The sequence below is a fragment of the Monopterus albus genome, unplaced genomic scaffold, assembly GCF_001952655.1.
Source record: "Monopterus albus unplaced genomic scaffold, M_albus_1.0 scaffold215.1, whole genome shotgun sequence".
In the NCBI taxonomy this organism is placed as follows: domain Eukaryota; kingdom Metazoa; phylum Chordata; class Actinopteri; order Synbranchiformes; family Synbranchidae; genus Monopterus; species Monopterus albus.
In genome coordinates, this window is record NW_018128095.1 from 196,565 (window position 1) to 219,575 (window position 23,011).

At 40.5% G+C, this 23,011-nt stretch overlaps 1 protein-coding gene across 1 annotated transcript; it reads left to right on the top strand.

Annotated features, from left to right (window-relative positions):
• Window positions 1-885: 885 nt before the first annotated feature.
• LOC109971103 (uncharacterized) lies at window positions 886-22,780 on the top strand. The gene is made up of 17 exons (XM_020619155.1): window positions 886-967; window positions 1,190-1,350; window positions 12,813-12,837; window positions 13,059-13,172; window positions 13,558-13,689; window positions 14,130-14,422; window positions 14,804-14,921; window positions 15,469-15,656; window positions 15,947-16,365; window positions 17,782-17,888; window positions 18,848-19,011; window positions 19,125-19,149; window positions 19,583-19,750; window positions 20,327-20,467; window positions 20,552-20,631; window positions 20,931-21,066; window positions 21,864-22,780. The coding sequence occupies exons 1-17, from the start codon at window positions 907-909 to the stop codon at window positions 22,763-22,765; spliced, it is 3,234 nt and encodes a 1,077-aa protein (XP_020474811.1). The 5' UTR covers window positions 886-906; the 3' UTR covers window positions 22,766-22,780.
• Window positions 22,781-23,011: the final 231 nt, after the last annotated feature.

A 23,011-nucleotide genomic window follows, 5' to 3' on the forward strand; every position in this document is an offset into this window, starting at 1 on the left:
CCTCTCCAATTTCAACTTTCCACACAGATCATGTAGAAAGATAACCAGAAAGATCATAGAAATTTCCTATAATGTTTAAAACTGAACCAGACGAAGTTTGAATGGCCGTGCACTGAATGGTTGTGTTTGCTGGTTTTGCTACTGTGTGTTGTATGATTTCCTCATTCATGTTGATACAGTCCAGAGAGTGTCTGATGTGTATAGGTCCTTCTCCCCTGAACTGTACACCGCTGGAGAGACAAGGCACCATTTATAAAGCTGCAATTCATACATTCTATACATTTATCAATGCTTTACAGGTCACTTTGAACCCATTAAGTACAACATCTGTGTCACCAGGTTGTAGAAAATCCTTCAACTGATGTCTTTAATTCATCAGGGAGACCTCGCCAATGGTAAATAGCTGCAGCACATCTGAACTAAAAGCCTGTTAACTGCAAATATAATGACTTAGAATGGACAAAATCCATGCATGGATCCAAGGTCTCTTTAACATATTAATGTGACTAGGAATTATTGCCATATAGAGCAGGGAAGTAGAAACACAAAAGCAGCTTAAATGTAAATAAATTCGTGTACTTCATAAATAACTGCAGACCTTTGTAACAGAACTGAATTACATGTGGTCAATTTAATTTAAATGTATTCCCTTTAAATACTTTATCAGCAGTGCCTTATTAGAAGCTTCTACCCTCCTGCATCAGAGAACAGAAAGCACAGGACAGTGAGAAGTAAATCACACTGACCTCCTCAGGTGTGTTTACTGACTTGATTAAAAACAGAAGAAGTCATGTTTTTTGTGCTGACTCGGTCAGAGGCTCAGTGGGCATGGCCTAAACGCACTCCACCTCTCCTAACAACACTGCTGGACCTTGTTGTACTGGGTCACTCTGAAAACCAGCTGACATGTTGCTGAGGAGCTGCTGCACCGCCTGCACTCTGCTGCTGGGCTTCACTGCTGCTGCAGGTCTGGGTATTTGGATGAAATAACACTTTACAATATGGCCTGTGATTTACAGTGTAATTTAGTTATACGAACCAGGTGCCAATAAAATACAGACTTTTTTGTACTGTAGCTACAGAGGAAGAAAAAGAGGTACCCTGAGGAGAGCAGCGTCTTCCAGGACATTTTACACAAGCTTCACATACTGGCACCAAATAAATGATGTTATTTTATCATTTGTTTCAGTGTTTGTAGAGAAGCGTGAGGCCAACACAGTGCTGCAGAGATGGCGGCGAGCCAACAGCTTCATGGAAGAGCTGAAACAAGGAAACCTAGAGAGGGAATGCATCGAGGAGGTGTGCGACTACGAGGAGGCTCGAGAGGTCTTCGAAAATGACGACCAAACGGTTAGCCAGTCCGGTGTTCTAACGTTACCACTGATTAACTGAAGACACTGACTTTCTGCAGAGATGGTCCTGTGAACTCCACTGTTCCACTTTTTATTTCACAAAATAATCTCTTGCAAACTTGATTAAGCCTGAAAATCTCAGTAAAAGTTTTGTTGTAATTACACCAAAGTAAAAATTTATGTATGGAAAATAGTGTGGGCATCATCATAAAAAAATGTATGAGAATTTACCATATTTTTTATTTGTTTCTTCAGAGGCATTTCTGGTTGAGCTACAAACGTAAGTTTTACTTACAGTTTGGCCACTATCCAATATTTTTGCCCACTATTATATTTTAGATGTAAATCAACAACATTTCATAGTAGTGCAGTTTGTCCACATAAGAATTATTGTGTTAAATAGTTCTGATATTTTGATATGTATGTGCAATAGTTGTAACTTCACTGTTTTTCCTCGTGTCAGACCGTGAACCCTGTCTGGCCAACCCATGTCATAACAACGGAACATGTGTCTACGTGGGCACCATGTATGAATGTCAGTGTCCTGAGGGTTTTGAAGGCCGATACTGCCAGACAGGTGAAGATTTATTTAAAAAAAAAAACTAAAATATTTGTTTACTATAAAAGGTATATAGGTCACATATAAAAAAATTTAAAAAAACACCAGGAGCTACAATGTTACAACCTTTTATAAAGCAAATAACATGAAATCCTGTAAATTCAAATTAAGGTTTTTAACTTTTGTCTTTATTCAATCTAAATATTTACCCAATTTCATATTACACGTAACACAAACATATCGAATATATGAATTTTAGGTCTGCATGATAAATGGTTTTGTGAGCATGATTTAGATCCCTGTGGAAAAGGGAGTGCTTGGTTTGATGCGAGGCATCTCCCTGTTAATGCAAACAGGGCAAAATTCCTTTCACGTGAGACTGAGATTGTACAGGGTTTAAATTGCCCACAAAATGATTTATCATGCAGCCCTAATGCATTTTGACAGAACAATCTCAATTCAAGGCCTTGTCAAAGTAAATCTACATTAATTATATTGTCATACTCTAAAGTATATTTACATTTTTTCCTCAGTGTTTGAGGATTCACTCAAGTGTCTTTACCAGAATGGATACTGTCAGCATTTTTGTGATGGTTCTGGGGAAAGACGCAAGTGTTCCTGCGCTGAAGGATATAAACTGGGAGAGGATGGACGACAGTGTATCGCTCAGGGTATAAATACTACCTATATCTACTTCTTTAGAACTCTGAAGTATCTGGTTTTAACTACACATCTCTGCATTCCCTGTAATCCTACAGGGTAATGCTGTTCACATCGTCAGACACACCCAATAACTGGAAGAATACTGAACATTTCATTAGGAGAGAGATGAGTTTTAATGTTACTACCCTTAACTGATTCAACAAAGCATTTTGAACAATGTCACATTAACTGTAAAAAGTGTCGGCTGAAATGGATTCAGCCCCGATCTGAGACACTTCCATAAGCATGTGAACAAATAACAGCTACTTATCGACACCTTGTTAAAAGCGAATATCAAGTTTCTTCACAGAGCCTTGCTCTGATGTGTGTTACTGTGTGTTGCAGTGGAGTATCCGTGTGGCCGACTGGCTCCACAGGAAGCAGGTCTAAACCAGAGTGCGGTGCTTCAGCCTAGGACGGTGGGAGCCAACCACTGTCCCAAAGGAGAGTGTCCCTGGCAGGTAGACACTGATAGATTAATCAACTAACCTTTGCCAATCCACAATATCACGTATGTAGCTATTAGAAGCATATAGTTGCTGTCACTTACCGATGTACAGTATGTCATTACATTATTAACATTTGACCTAAATCAAATGAGGTTATGCCGACAGTTACAAGATCCAATGGAGTTAGGAGCTCCTGGTGTTATCACTAGTGTGTGTGAGTGCCTGGGAGTACGAATGGGCAAATAGTGTGAAAGCACTTTGAGTGTTCTGCAATGCACAGAAAGTGTAAGACATTTACCATTAACTGGTAATTAAAATCATTAGCTCCAGCTTCATTTCATGCCAACAGACTGCAGCTAAAGCTGACTGTTAAAACTTTGTTCATGTATTTTAAGAAAAATGCTAGGTTACTGTGGTTTGTACCAGCATGACCCTGTTTGGTTTATCATATTTCCAAACGGTGTGTTTTCACGGAGAAAAGGTTTGAGGGTGAGGACTAACTGGTGTGTTTGGCAAATGTAACGCTACCTCAGGCAGTGTTAGCTGGAGCTGCCAGGGTGTAAACCTCCCCAGATCCAATACAGAGGACAGACATGTTAGCCCACATGCAGTTCCAAGACCCACATCCGGGACAGGCTGCGACCCAGAGGACATAGTTGACACCACAAAATAACACGGTTAATGCGAGATAATGATGTGTCCATGTATGTATGATCAGGTTCTGGTTCAGCTGAATGGGAACAGTCACTGTGGAGGTGTGCTGATCTACCCAAACTGGGTCATCACTGCTGCCCACTGCGTCCATGGCCACAACCCCCAAAACCTTACTGTGGTGGCAGGTAACTGCTCATCTACACTGTAAAAATCACTGTCAAATTTGACGGGAAATTTCTTCTGAAGCCTCACATTTAGGTGTCGTTTGTGCTTTTAAAAGTAATTCTCCAGATTTCCTGTTAAATTGTTTCTAAAAGAGGAAAAAGTACAATGTGACGCTGCTAAATGTTCTGTCTTGTAAAAATAAATCACTTTGTAGTACTTCAAATTAGTTTATAAAGTTGTTATATGCAGTTGTATAAAAAAAACTGCAAAAACGGTTCTGTAAAGTTTTGTAAAGACATTCTGTGAAGTTTTGAATAGCTGTGTCAAGTTTTGTAAAATTGTTCTTTTAAGTTTTGGAAACTTGTATAAAGTTTGTTAAATTGTTCTGTAAAGTTTTATGAAGCCCTGTCATTAAGTTGTTTTGTAAAGTTAATGTGTAAATCTGACTTTTGCAATGTCTTGTTTATTTGTTTCTTGTCTGTCACCAGGGGAACACAACTTGGATGTAGAAGAAGACACAGAACAGAAAGTACCTGTTTCCATGGCGATAGTCCATAGAGATTATGCCCCAGCAACAGGTGACAGCGACGTTGCCCTGCTGCGGTTGAGCCGACCTGTCACCTTGAACCACCACGTCATCCCCGTCTGCCTGCCCACCAAAGATTTCGCAGAGCGGGAGCTCCTTACAGTCCGCTACCACACTGTGTCTGGTTGGGGCAAGAGGATCACAGGGGGCAATGCTGAAACCCTCGGCACACCAGTCTCCCCCATCCTCCGTAAGATGTCGGTCCCTATCATCCAGAACTCCCAGTGCTCCCAGATATCCCAATTCAACTTCACCAGCAACATGCTGTGTGCTGGATATCTACAGGGTCACCAGGGGAGTTGCCAGGGAGATGACGGAAGCCCCCTGGTCACGCTGTATGACTCCACCCACTTCCTGACAGGTGTGGTGGGCTGGGGGCGGGGTTGTGCACACCCTGGGTATTATGGGGTGTACACCAACATGGCCAACTTTGTGGACTGGGTGGGGGAGACCATCAAGCCCCCCCCCACGGAGAAGCCGGTAGAGGGTGTTCCACAGATGCATGCTGACCTGCTGGAGCAGAAAGTAGTTTAGGAAAGATGATTTCTAGCCCTGTAAAGCCCAACACATCAAAAATTAGCCAGAACAGTCAATATTTTTGGGCATGAGATGTTTATTAAACCTTTTAACAAAATCCAAAAGAAAATTCAAGATTCAAAATCCAAGATTCAAGATTTTTATTTGCCATTTATGCATAGACAGACAGTCCAGGCATATAGGAATAAATGTGCCATATTATTTAGAATATTTTTATTTTGTTTGTATTACATTTGATACATTTTTGGCGATTTCTATCTGCTCAGAAACTCGCGTATCAAATATGATACAAATGGCTTTATAGGGCTAGGACCCAGCTACAACAGAATCTAGTGCAGCAGAAGTTTTTATTTTAATGGCCTTTCATTCTTTATTTTACTATGAAACATTTTGCATGGTCTGGTTGCTTTTGTTTTGTCCTGTTGTTTGGCTTGTAATGTCAAAAATATGAGTTTCTGGTTTGGTTTACTATGAAACATCAGGCTATGAGATGTGTCTGCACTCAAAATTATTTTACGATGTACTGCTGTAATGTCAGAATCCTGGATCCTGAATAAACATCACTGACTGAAAAAGTGTGGGGCACTTCTGATGGATGTCCTCATTTTCACACTTATTATAGCTACTCCTAATCAGAACTTAGTTTTGCTGTAGAAACACCAATTTACAGTGTAATCATGAAGAGATTGTGAGACAACGGTGCAGACATGGAAAAGGCCTCCCCACCTCTCCTACACTTCTAACACTTCTATAAGCAAGACTCACAAATAGACCAAGCATTTATGCTTGTTTTGCATCTCTTTTTGTCATTTTGCATCCATCTTTACTTGTTTTGTGTCTATTTTTTGTTGTTTTGCATATTTTTGTAGTAATTTCTTTTGGTAGTTTTCTGTCTCAGTTATTTTGTATCTATTTGCGGCTGTTTGCCTTTATTTTTTACTCATTTTGTTTTGTAGTCATTTGATTGACTTTCCAACAGAGAGGGTAATAATTCCTGACCCCTGACCCCTTGGGCCCCTGGGCCTGTGTCCGGTAGGCCCACTCAGTTTGGTATAAATAAGGATTGCAACCTTTAGAACTTCAAAATGTCATGTCATGTTTGTTATGGTTGCTCGGACACGGGTATGAACGAGCAAAGAAAAGATGGACCTAGGTGGCTGACTTTGGTGCAGGTAGTGTGGGATTTATTTACAGTGCAAAGTTCAGTGAATAAAACAGACAGTCGCAGTATGATAAAGAGTCACCGGGTGTTGATCTGTGGCAGTGGGAAACAGTCGATGGTGAGATGGATGGTTGTAGGTCGGGCTGCGGACGCTGGGGTCACTCCTGAACTGATCGTGGTTGAGGTGATGATGGCTGAGGAGACAGGAGCATGTAATGACAGTTAATGGAAACTGTGCATCGACCTGCATGGTGGAGACTGGTAGGGCTGAGTAGAACCAGGGTCCAGAGGAGAGGTCCGTAGTCACAAAAAGAACAACAGGAGAATGTACTGAGAGTAATATGGAGATGAGGAGACCGGGGGTGAAAAAGGAGTAAAGAGACAAAATGACTAGACTAAGCGAAGGTGAAACTGTAGGACTAGAAAGAAAACAACAAGCAAAGGGGCCTGAGAAAATGAATTGAACTGGCAAGGGAGTGAATGGTGAGCAGGGTATAAGTAGGGAGGAGACTAATAAGATGCAGCTGGTGATAATCAGGGGAAGTGGGAAAGGTGTGCTGGATTGTGTAATCAGGGTGAGGAAGCAAAACTAAAATGAGAAAAGCAAGAGAGGAAGGTGCAGCTGGGCAAACCTGACAATTTTCAAGCTCAAGTTATACAAAAAAGAAAAAAAAATTCACAAATTTGAATTAGTCCCAATATCTTTAATCTTGTAATTCCAAGTCTGAACTTAGTGTGTGGTATTCATACAGAATTAAGTGGTATTTAAATCCTCATGTTTCCAAAATGTACCTTTGTGAAATGGGAATAATTTTCCTGAAGGTTCTGTAATTTTGTTGAAAAGTGCCTTTGAACTATGAAATCTGTGTCCATCATAAATGTTATGAGATCAAGGGCATCAAGATTGTCATCATTTTTATAGATACCAAGTCCAAGTCTTATTTATTGAGTCATCAGCACAGGCTGAGAGCACCTTAAAAACAAGCCCAAAAAACTAAAGGGCAGGAAGCTACAGGACCCATCATTTTAAAATTAAACAAATGAAACAAATAAAGATTTCTCAAACAACCACAGTGGCAGTGTTAGCTTGTGCAAAATGGATAGCAAAAAGTTTACACCAGCTGGAGTTTTGGTGGTTAAAATCAAGATTCTGCCATTTTCTAAACACTCACATCAGCCTCTTGATTGTGATGAAAGCATCTTTTGTCCCAGTGTTGTCACCCTGGAGTCACACGGAGGAAAACTGTGCCAACAAAATGAGAAAACATGGCGTCGGTTCATTTACACTCATGAGTCTACTACAGAGGAGTGAAGCTTCTCAACATGCATACTCTTAACCTTAAAAACGATTAACAGTTGAAAACACAAGCTCAACAGATGTCACCTAATATGAGCGACTCTGAAGCTGGAAAAACACTGATGTTGGTGTAAAATAACAGAGAAAGAACAAATAAAAATTTCATGAAGTTAAATTTTATCACAGGGGATCTCAGTGCTGCCTCTGATAGCCGGGCAAACACACTGCAGCCAGACTGACTGAGGCCAGCAAGTTGACTTATCGAGGTTATGTAACATTTATTAATGTGAGGCTGCATCGAAGAACCTATTGAAGGTGGTAAAATCCAGATTCATCAACAGGCTGGAATAAAACCATATCAAAGGACTCACACAGGTATGGACCTAAAAACACAAAACTTTATCTTAACTTTGGCTGAAGGTGCCAGAAACTAAAATCTCTGGATGAGTTTGAATAAATGATATCAAATACAAAAGGTAAATTTTAAAACAAACTGTACAATTAGAAATCAAGGATAACACTTTATATTATGCTAACAAAATTCAACAAACTGTTAACTGACTGATTTCACTGGGAAATGTTCATATACATACAGTATGTCCACAATTTCTAAATCCAGTTACTCAGTTTGAATGTTTATTGAACATTACAAAATGTGTAAGTAATTTCCTTCTGCAGCTTGTTTTGCTCTTTGTAACTGTTTAACTTGGATATATGTATCCTTTTGTGTTTTTATATTTTACTGGTCTTTGTGCATTTTAATTTAACTAAATACTTTACCAATGAACATTTTATTTTTATATTTTTAAATTTTAAAATATCACAAGTTCAGCTCCATTGTGCTGCACACTTAGAGATGCAGATCATTCAGAGTAAGTAAGTCTGACTCTGTGCAGCTAATGCACAGTTAATGCTGTGAAAATCAGTGTGGACATCCACCACTCAGGCCTCTGAGCTGACTAAGCAGCAAAATAGCAGCTGTTTAAAAATCTTAAATTACAGTAACTTTCCTGCCTTCCTCCCTCTGTCATCCCTGTCATGATCTTACAGTTGAAAGCGAAGCCCTGTCAGAAGAGAAAACACATTCCTTCACCTCCCTGTGCCAGCGTGTACAAGGAACAACATGTCTGATGGAGAAAAAGCTCTCTTTCTCTCCTTATAACCCTTTAACATCCAGTTGATTTGATAATACATCGACTGTAAATGATGTTTACATCCATGCACAGAAACAATTTAGTCCCCTGTATGAAAATGTATTTAAAGTGTTTGTCCAGTTGTTACCCCCTTGTCCTGTCTAGAAACTTTCTGTGGTTAGTTGTTAATTACTAGGATATCTACTAGAAAGGTTTCTGCTATTTGGTCTTATCCAGGGCCAACCTGAGGAGAGGCATCAAGAAGGCCAAGCATCGCTACAAGCTAAAGGTTGAGGAGCACTTCAAAAACTCTGACCCCAGATGTATGTGGAAGGGTATCCGGGTAATCAGTGACTACAAGCCCAGCAGCTCCACCCCAACAACCACAGATGTCTCCATACTCAATGAGCTAAATGAATTCTCTGCTTGCTTCAACCGGGACAACAAGGAGACAGCTATCAAGTCCAGACCCTTCACAGACCACCACCCACTCAGTGTTCAGGGCATGTGCTGGACAGCTTGCTGGCTTCTTTATGGACATTTTTAACCTGTCCCTCGCCCAAGCAGTTGTGCCAACATGCTTTAAAACCACCTCTATTGTGCCAGTGCCAAAACATTCCACCCTGACGTGCCTGAATGACTACTGCCCTGTAGCATTGTCATGAAGTGCTTCGAGCGCCTGGTCCTGGCATGCCTAATGACTTGTCTCCCACCCACGGAGGATGCAGTCTCCATAGTACTGCACTCTGTACTCAGACATCTAGACAATAACAGTACTTACGTAAGAATGCTGTTCATGGACTTCAGCTCAGCATTTAACATGGTCCTCCCCTCCAAATTAACCACCAAACTTGGAGACCTGGGCATCAGCACCTCCCTCTGCAACTGGATTCTGAACTCAGCATGTTAGGTCAGACAACACCTGCTCCTCCAGCATCATCCTCAACACCAAACACCAGCGTACCATAGGGCCGTGTGCTGAGCCCATTCCTCTACTCCATTTTCATCCAGGGCACAGGCCTGTGCATGGCTGCAACACCATCATCAAGTCTGAAGACGACACCACTGTAAACAGCCTCATCAGCAACAACGATGAGTCAGCCTACAGGGAGGAGGTACAGCACCTGGCTGTGTGGTGCACTGACAATAACCAGCTCCTTAACACCAACAAGACCAAGGAGCTCACTGTGGACTACAGGAGGGAGAAAGGAGGCACACGCAATCCCATCCATATTAATGACATGGTTGTTGAACATTTCTCCAGCTTCAAATTCCTGGGGACCTGCATCTCAGAGGATCTGTCCACCAACACCTGCAGCCTGGTTAAGAAGGCTCACCAGTGCCTCTTCTTCCTGAGGACACCGAAGAAGAACCACCTGTCTTCAGCCATCCTGGTGAACTTCTACTGCTGTGCCACCAAGAGCATTCTGACCAGCTGTATCACAGTCTGGTATGAAAACTGCTCTGTCTCCGATCGCAAGGTGCTGCAGTGGGTGGGGAAAACTGACCAACGCATCACAGGAACTCCACTTCCAGCCACTGAGGATGTCCACAGGGAACGCTGTCTCCAACATGAATTCTCAATGGCTCCTCTCACCCTGCTCACAAACTGCTTGACCTCCTGCCCTCTGGGAGGTGTTTCAGGAGCCTCCGGACCAAGACCAGTAGACTCAGGAACAGCTTCTTCCCCACAGCTGTCTCCTTACTGAACTCTGTCTCCCGTTGACCCCCCCGCTGCATTCTTCTATACCACTACACACACCTCACCCCTTCTCATCTCTCTTTCCGGGACTAATGCAATACGCTTCTGTTACCTGTAACACTGAAGTGATTTGTTAATTTGCACATTCTCTACTCACAGAATACTGCTCTGTTATTCATTTGTACACTGTTCATATGCTGATACTGTGTATTTATCTTTTCACTATTTACATCCATCGAACTGTTCACTCATGTAACTTATCTTCTTATTCTGCACTATTTCATCCCACTGCACTAGTGTTTTATAAGCTTAATGTACATTATCCATTATTTGTAACTTAAATACATAAATTCTGTTGACTATTGTATAATACCTTATATATCTTACTGTAAATATCAATTGTACATATTTATAGATAAATTAGTAGTGACTGTTCATACTGTAGATACTGTGCTCCCTGCATTGCTGTTATTGCACTTCTGGTTAGATGCTAAACTATATTTCATTGCCTTGTACTTGTACATTGGTAATGACAATAAAGTTGAATCTAATCTAATCTAGTTATGCTGCACAAATTTGTAAACTGTTTTATGTTCATATATTACACATATTTTTACCATTGCTCCATCACTTTCTATGTATTCATGTATACAAAATATACTTATTTATTTATTTGTAAATATGCTGTTTCTGTCTAAATGCATTTTGCTGGTTTGGACATGAACTTTGCACAAAGTTGAATCTGATCTAATAAGGGTAAAGGAGAAAGGTGCTGCAGATATGAAATACCCACTCATGATGTTTGAGTTTTTAAGAAAAAACTAGGAAATGATTGTTGTTACACTTCATAAACAGATGTCAGCATCACATAATTTTTCTAGAAAGACTAACAACATTCTTAATTTGTATTTAACACCAGTACTTGTACAGCACAATATGTTGTTTCACACTACGGTACCCAGTGAAAACAAATTCCATCAGCTCCCACTTGTTCTCCAAAGGAGCCACTCAGTCTTGTTGACAAAGTGAACTGACTGTAAATCATGTAACTCTGCACAGTCTTGCAGCTTCTTATCAGTGAAACTGAATATTTGAGAACTCAGTGTTTCTAATGCAGATGATTAAGCAGCATTCCCTCCCCCTCTCTCCCCATACAGGTCATTGCCCTCTCTGCCACCCCTCCTCTCTCCCTCCCTCTCTCCACATTCAGACTCCATTACTTCCACTCAGCACACTGAGCTTTTCCCAGCTGAAAATCACCACCACTGCCACCCGGGGCCATGTCTTGGTTTCACGGACTGTCTTTCAGCCTCCTGTTGCTCCACCTGGTCACCGCTCACGGTACGTTGGCTGAAATTCAGACTAAACCTTTAGAAACAACAAATAAGGAGAATATGGAGTTAAAGCAGGGTGAAGAGACGCACCACCATACTGAGTGTATGTTTTTCTGGGGAGGTGGGGGGCTGTGTGTTGATTGGCGGCTGATGACCCCTGACTCTGTCCTGTTTTGTTTGTTTAGTATGCTATGTGTAATGTCAACATGACAGCAGTGCTGCTAATGGAGACCTGAGACACTCGGACACTTAGATGACCCATCTTTAAAGCTGATTGGACAAATGCCACTTTCTGGCCTCTCATTGGTCATTTCTTTCATTTTTTTATACCAGGAAATTAGGGCTGCAACTAATTATTTTCATTGATTGATACATTGTTTTACTGATTAAATGTTTTGTCCACAAACTGTCAAAAAATAGTGCAAAATACCTATTAAACTTTCAACAGTTCAGCATCTTTAAATGTCTTGATTTATTTGACCAAAAGTTCAAAACCAAAAGCATGGTATTTGTTGAGTTTGTTGAGAAAATTATTAAAGTGAATCTTAAAATCTAATAATAATTTTCCCACCAGTCTTCTTGGACGACAAAGCGGCCAGTCAGGTTCTGACCCGTTGGAGACGAGCCAACAGCCGTTTTTTGGAGGAGATTCAAAAAGGCAACTTGGAGAGGGAGTGTATCGAGGAGCACTGCAACTGGGAGGAGGCCCGAGAAATCTTTGAAGACCACAAGAAAACTGTACTAACCTCCTGCAGCTTCACTCTACAACACTTAGCCTAACTTATGCTAGCTTAGCACAAGCCTAGATCCATCAAACATGACGTCAACACCACTTAGAGCAACACCAACATTGTCCGATTTACATTTTCTTTATCAAACAGTTTAGAAACAAAAAAATGACAAACAAGACTGCAGTTTTAGGAGCAGTTAGTATATTTATTGATATGATGTGAAGTATGATGTGAAGTTTACTAGTTTACTCGATCAACTAGCACTTATTCTCAAAAACGGGGAAATCAAAACCTTAATCAGACAATACTCGCAATATTTTTGATGAAGATAGTCACATCACTACTAAATTCAATTTTTCAATCTCCAAGTTTGGCATTCAAACTGTCACAGTGTTTGGATGCAAACATGAGAATTTGAGATGTTTTAAACAATTTTGTCTCCTCTTCAGGATGAATTCTGGGCCAAATATGTTGGTAAGTCAACCTATATATCTTAAAAATCTTGATATTTAATAGAGTAACAGTATGCTATATTTGGGTATTCTTTGGTACCAGGACATTGCACCATACTAGCTTTCTCCACCAGATGCCAGAGTTTGTGATTATTTGAGATTTTTTGCTGTATGTCCATGGGATTGATAAAGTTGCATCTTATCGAATCTCCTCTGATTAAATCTTCTCTCTTTGTCCTGCAGATGGTGATGCATGTGAGTCACTGCCCTGTGCTCATGGAGGAGTTTGCAAAGATGGGGTTGGCAGCTACACCTGCTACTGTCAGTCCGGGTACAGGGGCTTCAACTGCGAAATCGGTACAGTCTTGGTTTCTGCAACTCTTCAGTCCTATTGAAAGAGGAAGTAGTGTTATAAATTCATGAAAGAGATGTTTCAGTAATTTGATATTCTGTCAAGGAGAGGTGTTTAGGTGCTACACCCTGCACAATATTCCTGTTAATGATTATCATACTAGACAATTCCTCATGTCCAGTGTCAGCACACTGAGTAATGACCATTACATAGCAAGGTAGAAAGCAAGGTGTTGATGCTGGAGTGGTGGGTGGATATATTGGAGCTAAAAAAGACTGTGCCAAGAAGTGTCATGCAGAATCATCCAGCAGTAATGAATATCTTAACCTGGGGACAGGAGTGTGCTTTGTTTTTCATCGAGTCTTGACAGTGTCGTCTATGTCTCTGCAGTTATTCCTGAGCTCTGTGAGACAAAAAACGGCGGCTGTGAGCATTTCTGCAGTGTGGTCCAAGGACAAGTTGATTGCTCCTGTGCTGACGGATATTTCCTGGCATCAGATTACAAATCCTGCAACTCCAACCGTAAGAGACAGTCTGGAATCTACACTATCTTTTATTGGCTCTGTTGAAGTCAGTTGCCATGTTTTTCAGTTCCACATCAACCTCACAGGTTGAACTTTGAGAATAATATAATTTTCACCTAGAAAATTAAAGGCTCCTGAGGCCTAATGGTAATGTTGGTATCTCTAATATGATCAAGAGCAAGATATCACCATAACTACTGTCTATGAACTTTTCTGGACACATACGTGGTTTTCAGATGAAGCATCCTAAAGGTTGTGGTGACTCTCTAGCTGTTCCTGTAGGAGCACCATCAGGACATACTGTAATACATACAAGAACCATCTAAAGTCAGTTGGCATAGCTCTGTTGTTAGAATCAAATCAAAAAGCCAGGATATCTTTTCAGTTATTAATTCTTTGGGAGTACAAACCCTGACCTCTCAACATCAACTCTTGCAGAAACCTTCAAATGTGGTGCCATCTTCACCGGAGACATCCGGACAGTTTTCATATACGAGCGGCAGAACACAACCACAGGGAATTCTTCCACATTGAACCTGCTGGACCACAACACCAGCTCCACCAAGCACAATGACACTGCTCATCTCTCCAAGTCCTCACCTTCTGGGAACAGCAGCAACAGTCAAATTGTGCAGAAATATGTTTTAGAGGATACACTCAAGTCCCAAATGGCAAAGTTTACTCGCATCGTCAATGGAGAGGACTGTCCACCAGGAGAATGTCCATGGCAGGTGGAGACACTTTCTTTTCTACAACAACCTTTTTATTGCAGTGATGAGATGTCCTGGTATAAAAAGGTATGGAGCAAGATAGATCCAAAAAAATTCATGGCAGAGTCCATTACTGTGTCTATCTGGACACTGGGGTACCTGTACTTCTTCAGGAATCCAGTGATGTCTCTACAGTACATGGACACTATAAGTCAGTTATTATCAGTGTGTCCCTTATTGTCCTGAAACCTTTTTGCCTGTATGAGGACATATGGGAATCCATTACTGTACAAGTGTCCATTATTATCTCTACATGAACATACATCTGGGAAACATCTGGAAGTCCATAATTACAGAGTTTGTGTAATATTAACAGTTTTTGGTGCCATCTCATTTTTGTAGGCTCTGCTCATGACTGAAGACAACCAAGGATTCTGTGGAGGAACCATCCTCAATGAATACATCATCCTGACTGCTGCCCACTGCATGAACCACTCACGCTACATGTATGTCAAGCTCGGTAGGTCTGATGGTCCAATCACAAGCTGGCATGATGCGTTTCAGGTACAGATGAATCGAGTAAAGGATGTATTTAAAAGCAAAATCAGTGAATCAACTGCAGTAAATTACAGTCACATAGAAATACACTATCTTGGTCTATATAGTCTATATATATTGTAATTATGACTTAGCATCATATGATTGATGAAAATGAATTTCTGAATTATGAAAATTACATAATTACATGATAGTTTTTGTAAATGAGTTACGATTTTTGTGGCCTAATCTAAGAGATTATGTGGTAATTTTTTCGTAATTATGTGATGCAGATTTACTTTGCATTTATGAGATTATTTACCTTTTTTGGAATTACTATCTTATATCATGGATGATTTAATAATTTCAAGATTTTCTTCATGATAATGAGATAACATCTTTGCCTGCAGGAAACTATTAAGCAAATGTTAGATTTTGGGTTTACTTCTCACACAGTGATAGTGATGACTGTGAATTCCTTCACCAAATTCTATTTTAGCAAAAATATAAATTTTTTTCTGTACTTTCAGGTGAGTTTGACACATTGGTGGAGGATGGAAATGAAGCTACCCACTACGTGGAAACTATTATCACCCACAATAAATACAAACCGGACACTTACCTGAATGACATCGCGCTCATCAAATTAACCACGCCCATCAAGTTCACCAAGTTCATCCTCCCCGCCTGCATCCCTGAGCAAGATTTTGCTGAAAAGGTGAACGTCCAGACCAGTCAGAGCACTGTAAAACTAAACTAGGTGCTGGTGGGTGGATTTTGTTACCTTTGGACAGGACCAGGCCAGCCGTTCCCCTTTGTTTCCAGTCTTTATAAGATAAGATATCGGCTGATCACACACAGAGCCGTGGTATCAATGATGGCATCTCACGACCAGCAAGAAATCGAATAATGTAACATTTGTGTTGAAATTCCCAAAATGTTAAATGATTGTTTTAAGACCACAAGAGAAAACATTCAGCCAGTTACATTTCTTATGTCGTCTTGCAGGTGCTGATGCAGGAGCCGGAAGGCATCGTCAGCGGATTTGGCCGTCTAGGCGAGCGCCTGCAGCCGTCCACCATCCTGCAGCGCCTCAGTGTTCCCTACGTGGATCGGGTCAAATGCATTGAGTCCACTCCGCTGCGCATCTCCACCCGCATGTTCTGTGCCGGCTACCACACAATAGCCAAAGATGCGTGCCAGGGCGACAGCGGAGGGCCGCACGTCACGCGCTACCGCAACACCTATTTTATCACTGGCATCGTGAGCTGGGGCGAAGGCTGCGCACGCAGAGGTAAATATGGCGTCTACACCCAGGTGTCCAAGTACATCCGCTGGATCCGAGATGGCATAGACAGGCTGGTGCCCAAAGAGAAGAGCGCCACACGGATGAAGAGGCATCGTGGCCCGATCAAGAGGCTGACGCTGTAAGACAGCGCTCATTGGTCGAATTCCTCTTCAAATATCATCCTGACTGAGTAGAGATAAGCCACACTTTGAGATCTACTGTTACCAAAAAGTTGTATCCATTTTTTTGGCAGAACAAGCTGAAAACACAATATCTGAGGCATAATCACCTTTGTGTATTAAGTATTTGTGTCTAACATGTTAGCAAACAGCTTCCTACTCATCATCCAACTGGCAGTGTCAAGAATTCCTGGTGGGGTTCTTCAAATAAAACACTTGTCTGTGCAGTTTGGAACTGGAAGAACTTTGTGTAGGAGAGAATTTGTATTTTTTAACAGTCAGTGCCTGAAATTAGCTTTCTGAGCTGAATGAAATACAAATAAAGAAATAATACTACAACAGTGTGATGCATGGTGTTTCTGTGAAGAAAAAAATATTGCATGTTTCAGCTTTTTTATACTATACAGTATTTAGGCTACTATATTAGATATGAAGACTGCTGGTCAGATAAGACTAAACATTTGAACTCATCACTTTGAGCTGAACATGAGGTTGAAAAGGTTCAGAAAAGGCTAGTAACTGATCTTGACTGTGAAACTACAGTTTGATTTGTCAAACTACCTTAATAATGTTTGTGAATACAACTAAAAGAAGCATTATTTTCCTGATGGCTTTTTGAATAACTACCAGCATCAGGCTATTTAAATAATTCACAACTCCCATCACTTCTCAGGTAAATCATTATAGACCTTTGTGAGCTTTTTGGTTTTTGGGTTCTTAAACCCTGAAACTTCTTGTAATACAGTTCAGTCCCGTAACAACACCAGTTCAGCTTCTATTTTTTTAATCAAATTTATTATTTTATCTGGAGGGTGATTTGTGTCATTTCAAATGATTAATCCCAGTGATGAAATTTTGTGTTGTTGACCTCAAATAACCAAAGCTGACGAACAGTGAAGTTTCAGAGGTCAGACTTGCTGCTTGTTTTGCATGATCTGAGGACAGAGCATAGACCAGAGTCCACTGCACAAACAGACTGTTTACTGGAACCAGGACTATTTCTTTTAACTCTTTATAGATGCAGATGCGACGTGCACAACTGAAAATTGGACTCCTGTGAAAAGACAAAGGGATCTTAACAGACCAGATTTCTTAAAAATGTGTGTAATCACTGCACAAGTTAGCCTCTAAACACCCTGACTTTTATTTTTGATTACATTTCTATTGGAGTTCTGTTGGGGCTTTTCACACAGTGATATGGACACTTTTTACATTTTTTATTCTCAGTGTAACAGACCAATAAATAAATAAATTAATTTAAAAAATTAGGACTTAAGAAAATTTCCCATTATGTGTCTTGTAGAATGAATGGGTTATGACTCATGAGTGTGTGTGTGTGTGTATATGTGTGTGTTTGTGTGGGTGTGTGGTTGCAGTGAAGTCAGTGTCATGGCAGTCAACATCATGACGGTTTGTTGCCGAGCATATGTTCTGTTTCTTTACCTCCTTCACTGCTTCCTTCATGTCCTCAGCCAAGGAGAAGGTAAGACATGTGAACTTTGACCTCTAGAGTGTTTGTTCTGACTAATTGCAGTTGCAGTGAGTTCATAGTTGATGTGGTAGAGTGAGGCTGGATTATTTTTATGGGAAACAGCTCCTAACTGATAAAAGAAACAGCTAAATCATAAGGCAGATTTTAGAAGGCTCCATAAATGTTCTAGGTTCAATTACAAATGTTTGATTTTCTATTTGTGCCACAAACATGTCACACTCTGTACAAGTTTGTAGCTTGGTTTTTTAACCAGTCCTGCACTCAGTGTGTTGTAATCATGACCCAGTAACAATAACTGCACTCAAAGTCTGACTTGCGTTGTTGTCAGGTCACAAGTATGAAATAATATACTGCAACTACAACAATGAATGGCATAACTATGACTTAATATGAATTACCAGGAATACAAAGGTCTTGGATGTAGTGCAACATAATTATGACTCAGTTCAGTACAGACAAGGTTTGTCTAAAATCATGACTCTGTGAATTGTGGCTTACATGTAACAATCATGACTCAGTATCATAATTACTATGTTATAATTATGACTGAATAATTATAACATTGACAGATCATATTGTAATAACACGTCACATAAGTATCATTATTTTTTGTAGTATTATTACTATTATATGCTGATTATCTCAATTTCCACATGGGCACTTTGTTATTCAATTATTATTCATTTTCATTTCTGCATATTTGTTTGGATGATTTTTATGTTTACTGTTTACTCAAGCATGTTTGACACAACAATCTTACCTTATCATAATTATGAGTTTGGCAGAAATATGAAAAATGTATCATACTACAAATTCTATATTATAGTACAGTAATACAGACAACTAACCAGCTTGTTATAATAATGGCTGTAAGCTGCAGTAAAATCACATTTTATTATAATTCTTATTTATTATGTCATAGCTGTGACTTATGATATTTGTTTGGTTAGGGTTTCATCAGGCTCCACCGGCCCACAGCATGTTCCTCAGGTCCAGACGGGCCAACATGTTCCTGTTAGAGGAGATCCTGCAGGGGAACCTGGAAAGGGAATGCTACGAGGAGCTGTGCAACTTTGAGGAGGCCCGAGAGTACTTTGAGGACACCAAAAAGACGGTCAGACTCATGTCTAGATCACATCTGTGTGAAGAACGATTTCTCTCCGTTTGACTGTTATAACAAAAAAGTTCAACTGGTTCTGGTTTTAACTGCCATGTTTGTCTCGACAGATCGACTTCTGGGTGTTTTACATTGGTGAGTTTTACTGGGTGTCACCTAATAAAAATGTTTAATTAATGAAATGAAAATGCACAAAAACTCAAACAAGCACACCAACATATTTAGGGACAAAACAAACTGAAGGAAAAACAATCCATGGTGAAATCAAAAGTGGGAATAAATAAAAATAAACAGGATTCCAATTATCAGTTAAATAAACAATTCAAATAAGTAAAATTAATAATTGGAGTCACTATATAACTGAAATATTAATTAATGTGTGATCATTACAATTGACAGGTTGATGATTCCCTGAAGTACTGATGGCATTACTATCACTTTGTCATAATTATTTTACCGTATAATGAGCGTGTGCTCTTTATGACTTTTACAATACTTCATTGACATTATGAATTTTAATTGTATTTATTTCACCAAACTGTTCATTTCCTGGTTCCCTAATGGCCAGACGGGGACCAGTGCCAGCCCAATCCCTGCCTCCATGGGGGCAACTGCACTGACAAGGTTGGAGGGTTCTACTGCTCCTGCACCAGCCCCCACTATGGACCAGTCTGTGAAAAGGGAGCACCAAAGAACCTGAAGCGCCCACTCCCCACGCCACATGTCACCTGGCCAGGTTGGCACAGGTCACAGAACCCATGCTATGTTCAGGGGATCCTCAGAAATTTACCCATTCAGTCTCAGGGGTTTTCAGATGTACGCCCATGTTAACGGAGTGTCTCAGAGCAGGAAATCACTTCTGACTGACCAAGACCAAAACAAAGTGACATATCTCAGGTCCAACTCTGACATAAAATGAAATGGTGTAACATCTTATCACATGTTCACATGTAAATAATTGACTATGACCACTGTATCCTTACTGGTACTGCTTCAGCTAACATACTGTATTATTATTATAAGCCAGAAAAAGTGGGTGTGCTCGGCTCTATCTGAACCCCAGCCATGGAGGATCTACTTCAAACCTACTTTAAGAGTATTTTAACCCAAAAGGATCATTTGGTTTTACTGCTTATGTCTATGAGTAAACGTCAGGAATGTTTACCTTTATCCTTCAGTTAGGGCCATATTTTGAATTTGAACAGTCTGTTAAAGGCCCTGGTTTGTTTCATACATCATATTCATTTAGTCACACCTGAAATGTGGACGTTTTGTAAACAAGGAGGACTTTATTGTTTATTAAATATTTAAGGTGTTCCAGAAATCACAGAGTGTCCGACTGAAGGTCCAACAGCCTGCCACCAGCTGTGCACGGCATCCCGCAACTCCTTCACCTGCTCCTGCCTGCCAGGATTCAAACTGCAGAGCGACAAACGTACCTGTCTGCCTCAAGGTCTGATTCCACTCTAAACATCAAAAACATCATATTAACAAACCAGTTCAGACTGGTGCACTAATGATGTCTTTGTGTCCTCAGTGGAGTTTCCATGTGGAAGACTTCCTGGCAGGTTTAACAACACTGCATCAATTTGTCACCATGGAAAATGTCCCTGGCAGGTAAGGCCCTTTCAGCAAATCACAGCAAAGTATTATATTTCATTCAGTCTAGGTCCAAGCTGCCTGAAAACCCACAGGCCAGCTCTGAGTCCCGCTCCTTAGAGGACGAACCCTTGTTACTGACTCCACCATGTTTCCTGTAGCACCACCCTCCAGACAAACTGTACACTAGATCAACAGCTAATCATGATTAGCATGAAGGATGCAACAAGCAAGATGTCTTGTTTGAGTTAAACCTGGTAAGACTGATTAAAAAAACAAACATTACAAATATCTGGTGTGTTTGTTTTCTACCTCAGGTGTCCCTACTGAACAGCAAAGCGGTGGAGGTGTGTGGTGGAGTGGTGCTGGGTCAACGCACCATCCTGACCGCTGCCCACTGCCTCCTGGACTCAGAGTCTAACCCCAGTCCCTCCAACTTCTTTGTGGCCACTGGTACTGAACTTTATTAACCAAACACCATAAAACCACAGATACAAATAGCCGAAGTATGTGACCATGAAAATATTTTCCTGTAAGATTTTAGGGAAGTCCTAATCAATACTCAAGTAATTAATAACATTTTAAAAGTTTTTATGCACTGAGGGATTTTAAAAAGAAAACAAACCTTAAAATGTACAAAATAACAATTACCCATTCATTTGTAAGATAAAACAATATTAATATTTCAACAAAAATACAAAATCAGGGGTTGCTTCCAAATTTTTGTTTAATGAATAGATAAATTTATTGATTAGAACACATTATAGGGGTTGCAAATGGATTTTTTGCATAAATTATGTTTTTGTTGTTTTGGGAAACATACCCCTGAAAAATAAAATAAAATTGGTTACTTCTTACTTTGTATCTTAAAAGGATCCTTCAACTAAAAGTGCACAGTCACCTCAATTTAGGGATTAATAAAATTTTATTGGATTTTAATTGCATTTTAAATGGCTTATGTACACAACTGAAGGGATTGTTTAAATAGCATAAAAGCAATCGCTGAATTTTCATCCTTAACTAAAAAGCTGGCTTTGATGCCATTTGATCAGTTTAAAGTTTTTTTTTTACCACATGAAAAGTTCTAAAACCATTATAATAATAATAAATCATTAAAAACAAAGTATGTTTTGTTGACTTTGTAGCAGTCACATTTTCTTCTTTTATCAAAGCATGAAAAAGCTCTTTTCAACTTCATAATAAAGGTCAGCCAAAAAATCTTATTTTAAAGAATATTTCTCATCCCCTAGGCAACGACAAGATCCTTGTTCCTGTCCAGGCTCTGTATGTTCACGACCGTTACCGTGCAGATCACCATGACAATGACCTTGCCCTCCTCGAGCTGGCTAACCCCCTCCCCTTTAGCTCAGCCCTCACACACCTGTGCCTTCCCACAAAGGACTTCAGTGAAAACATCCTGATGCATTCTGGGAGGACAGGTGTCGTTGAGCAGCAGGGGGGCAGACCAAACCAGGACCTGGTCTACATGATGCTGGATGAGTGTCGGATCCAGCTGAATGTTTCACATCCACTTACAAACAAAATGTTCTGCATGAGGAGGCAAAATGGAGCCCAGAAGAGCCCAGATGGACAGATGGGGAGCCAAAATGACTCTGAGGGGAGAACAAATGTTCTTTCAGGGAAAAGAACGGAGGCCCAGAGGCAGCAAAGTGGACCTGTGTGGAACCATTATGGAGGCAAGAGGCTGACTGAGCCTTTAGGGAACCAAAATGTAGCCCAGAGAAACCTAACCCAACCTCCAGAGACCCAAAATGGTACACAGGGAGGGCTTGATGGACATATAATGAACAGGAGGCAGAATCAGACCCAGAGGAGTCAAACTGGAACCCAGGGGACACCAAATGGAGCAGAAAATCACAAAGGCAGCATTACACAAAATGGCACCAAGTTGAGGTCAGAAGGCAGCGTCAGGCGATGTGGCGGTATGTTGCCAGGGTCGCCTGTTGCCACGGTGGAGCAGGGGACAGCGTTTCTGACCGGGCTGATGATCTCATCGTCTGCAGGCTGCGACGGCGATGACAGCCTGGTGTTCACCAAACTGTCCCGTTACCTGAATTGGATCAAACTGAGGTTGAAGGTGGCTGAGGACCGCATGTCCTCCCGATTCAGCGAGCATCCTGAGAATCACTAACAACCCACCAGCCACCGCCATCTTTAAAACTCTTTAAAAAGACCAAGCACCAACAGGGACCAGACTGGTGGTTTCACATGCTTAGACCAGGGTTAATTTTACTAACAAAAAGAGTTTCAACTGTAAGTACAACCAAAGGGAGGTTTTCTGCTTTTAACGGCAAAACAAAATCCCCATCTTACATTTACAGCCACAATACAAAACTGTTCAGAGTACTGGGCTGAAATAAAATACATTTTACCAAAG

Bases quoted from the DNA above. Each gene is read 5' to 3' on its own strand.
- LOC109971103 (XM_020619155.1), top strand. From the start codon at position 907: ATGTTGCTGAGGAGCTGCTGCACCGCCTGCACTCTGCTGCTGGGCTTC. The intron at 15,657-15,946 runs GTGAACGTCCAG...GTCGTCTTGCAG, and splicing joins AGCAAGATTTTGCTGAAAAG to GTGCTGATGCAGGAGCCGGA. The intron at 20,632-20,930 runs GTAAGGCCCTTT...TTTCTACCTCAG, and splicing joins ATGGAAAATGTCCCTGGCAG to GTGTCCCTACTGAACAGCAA.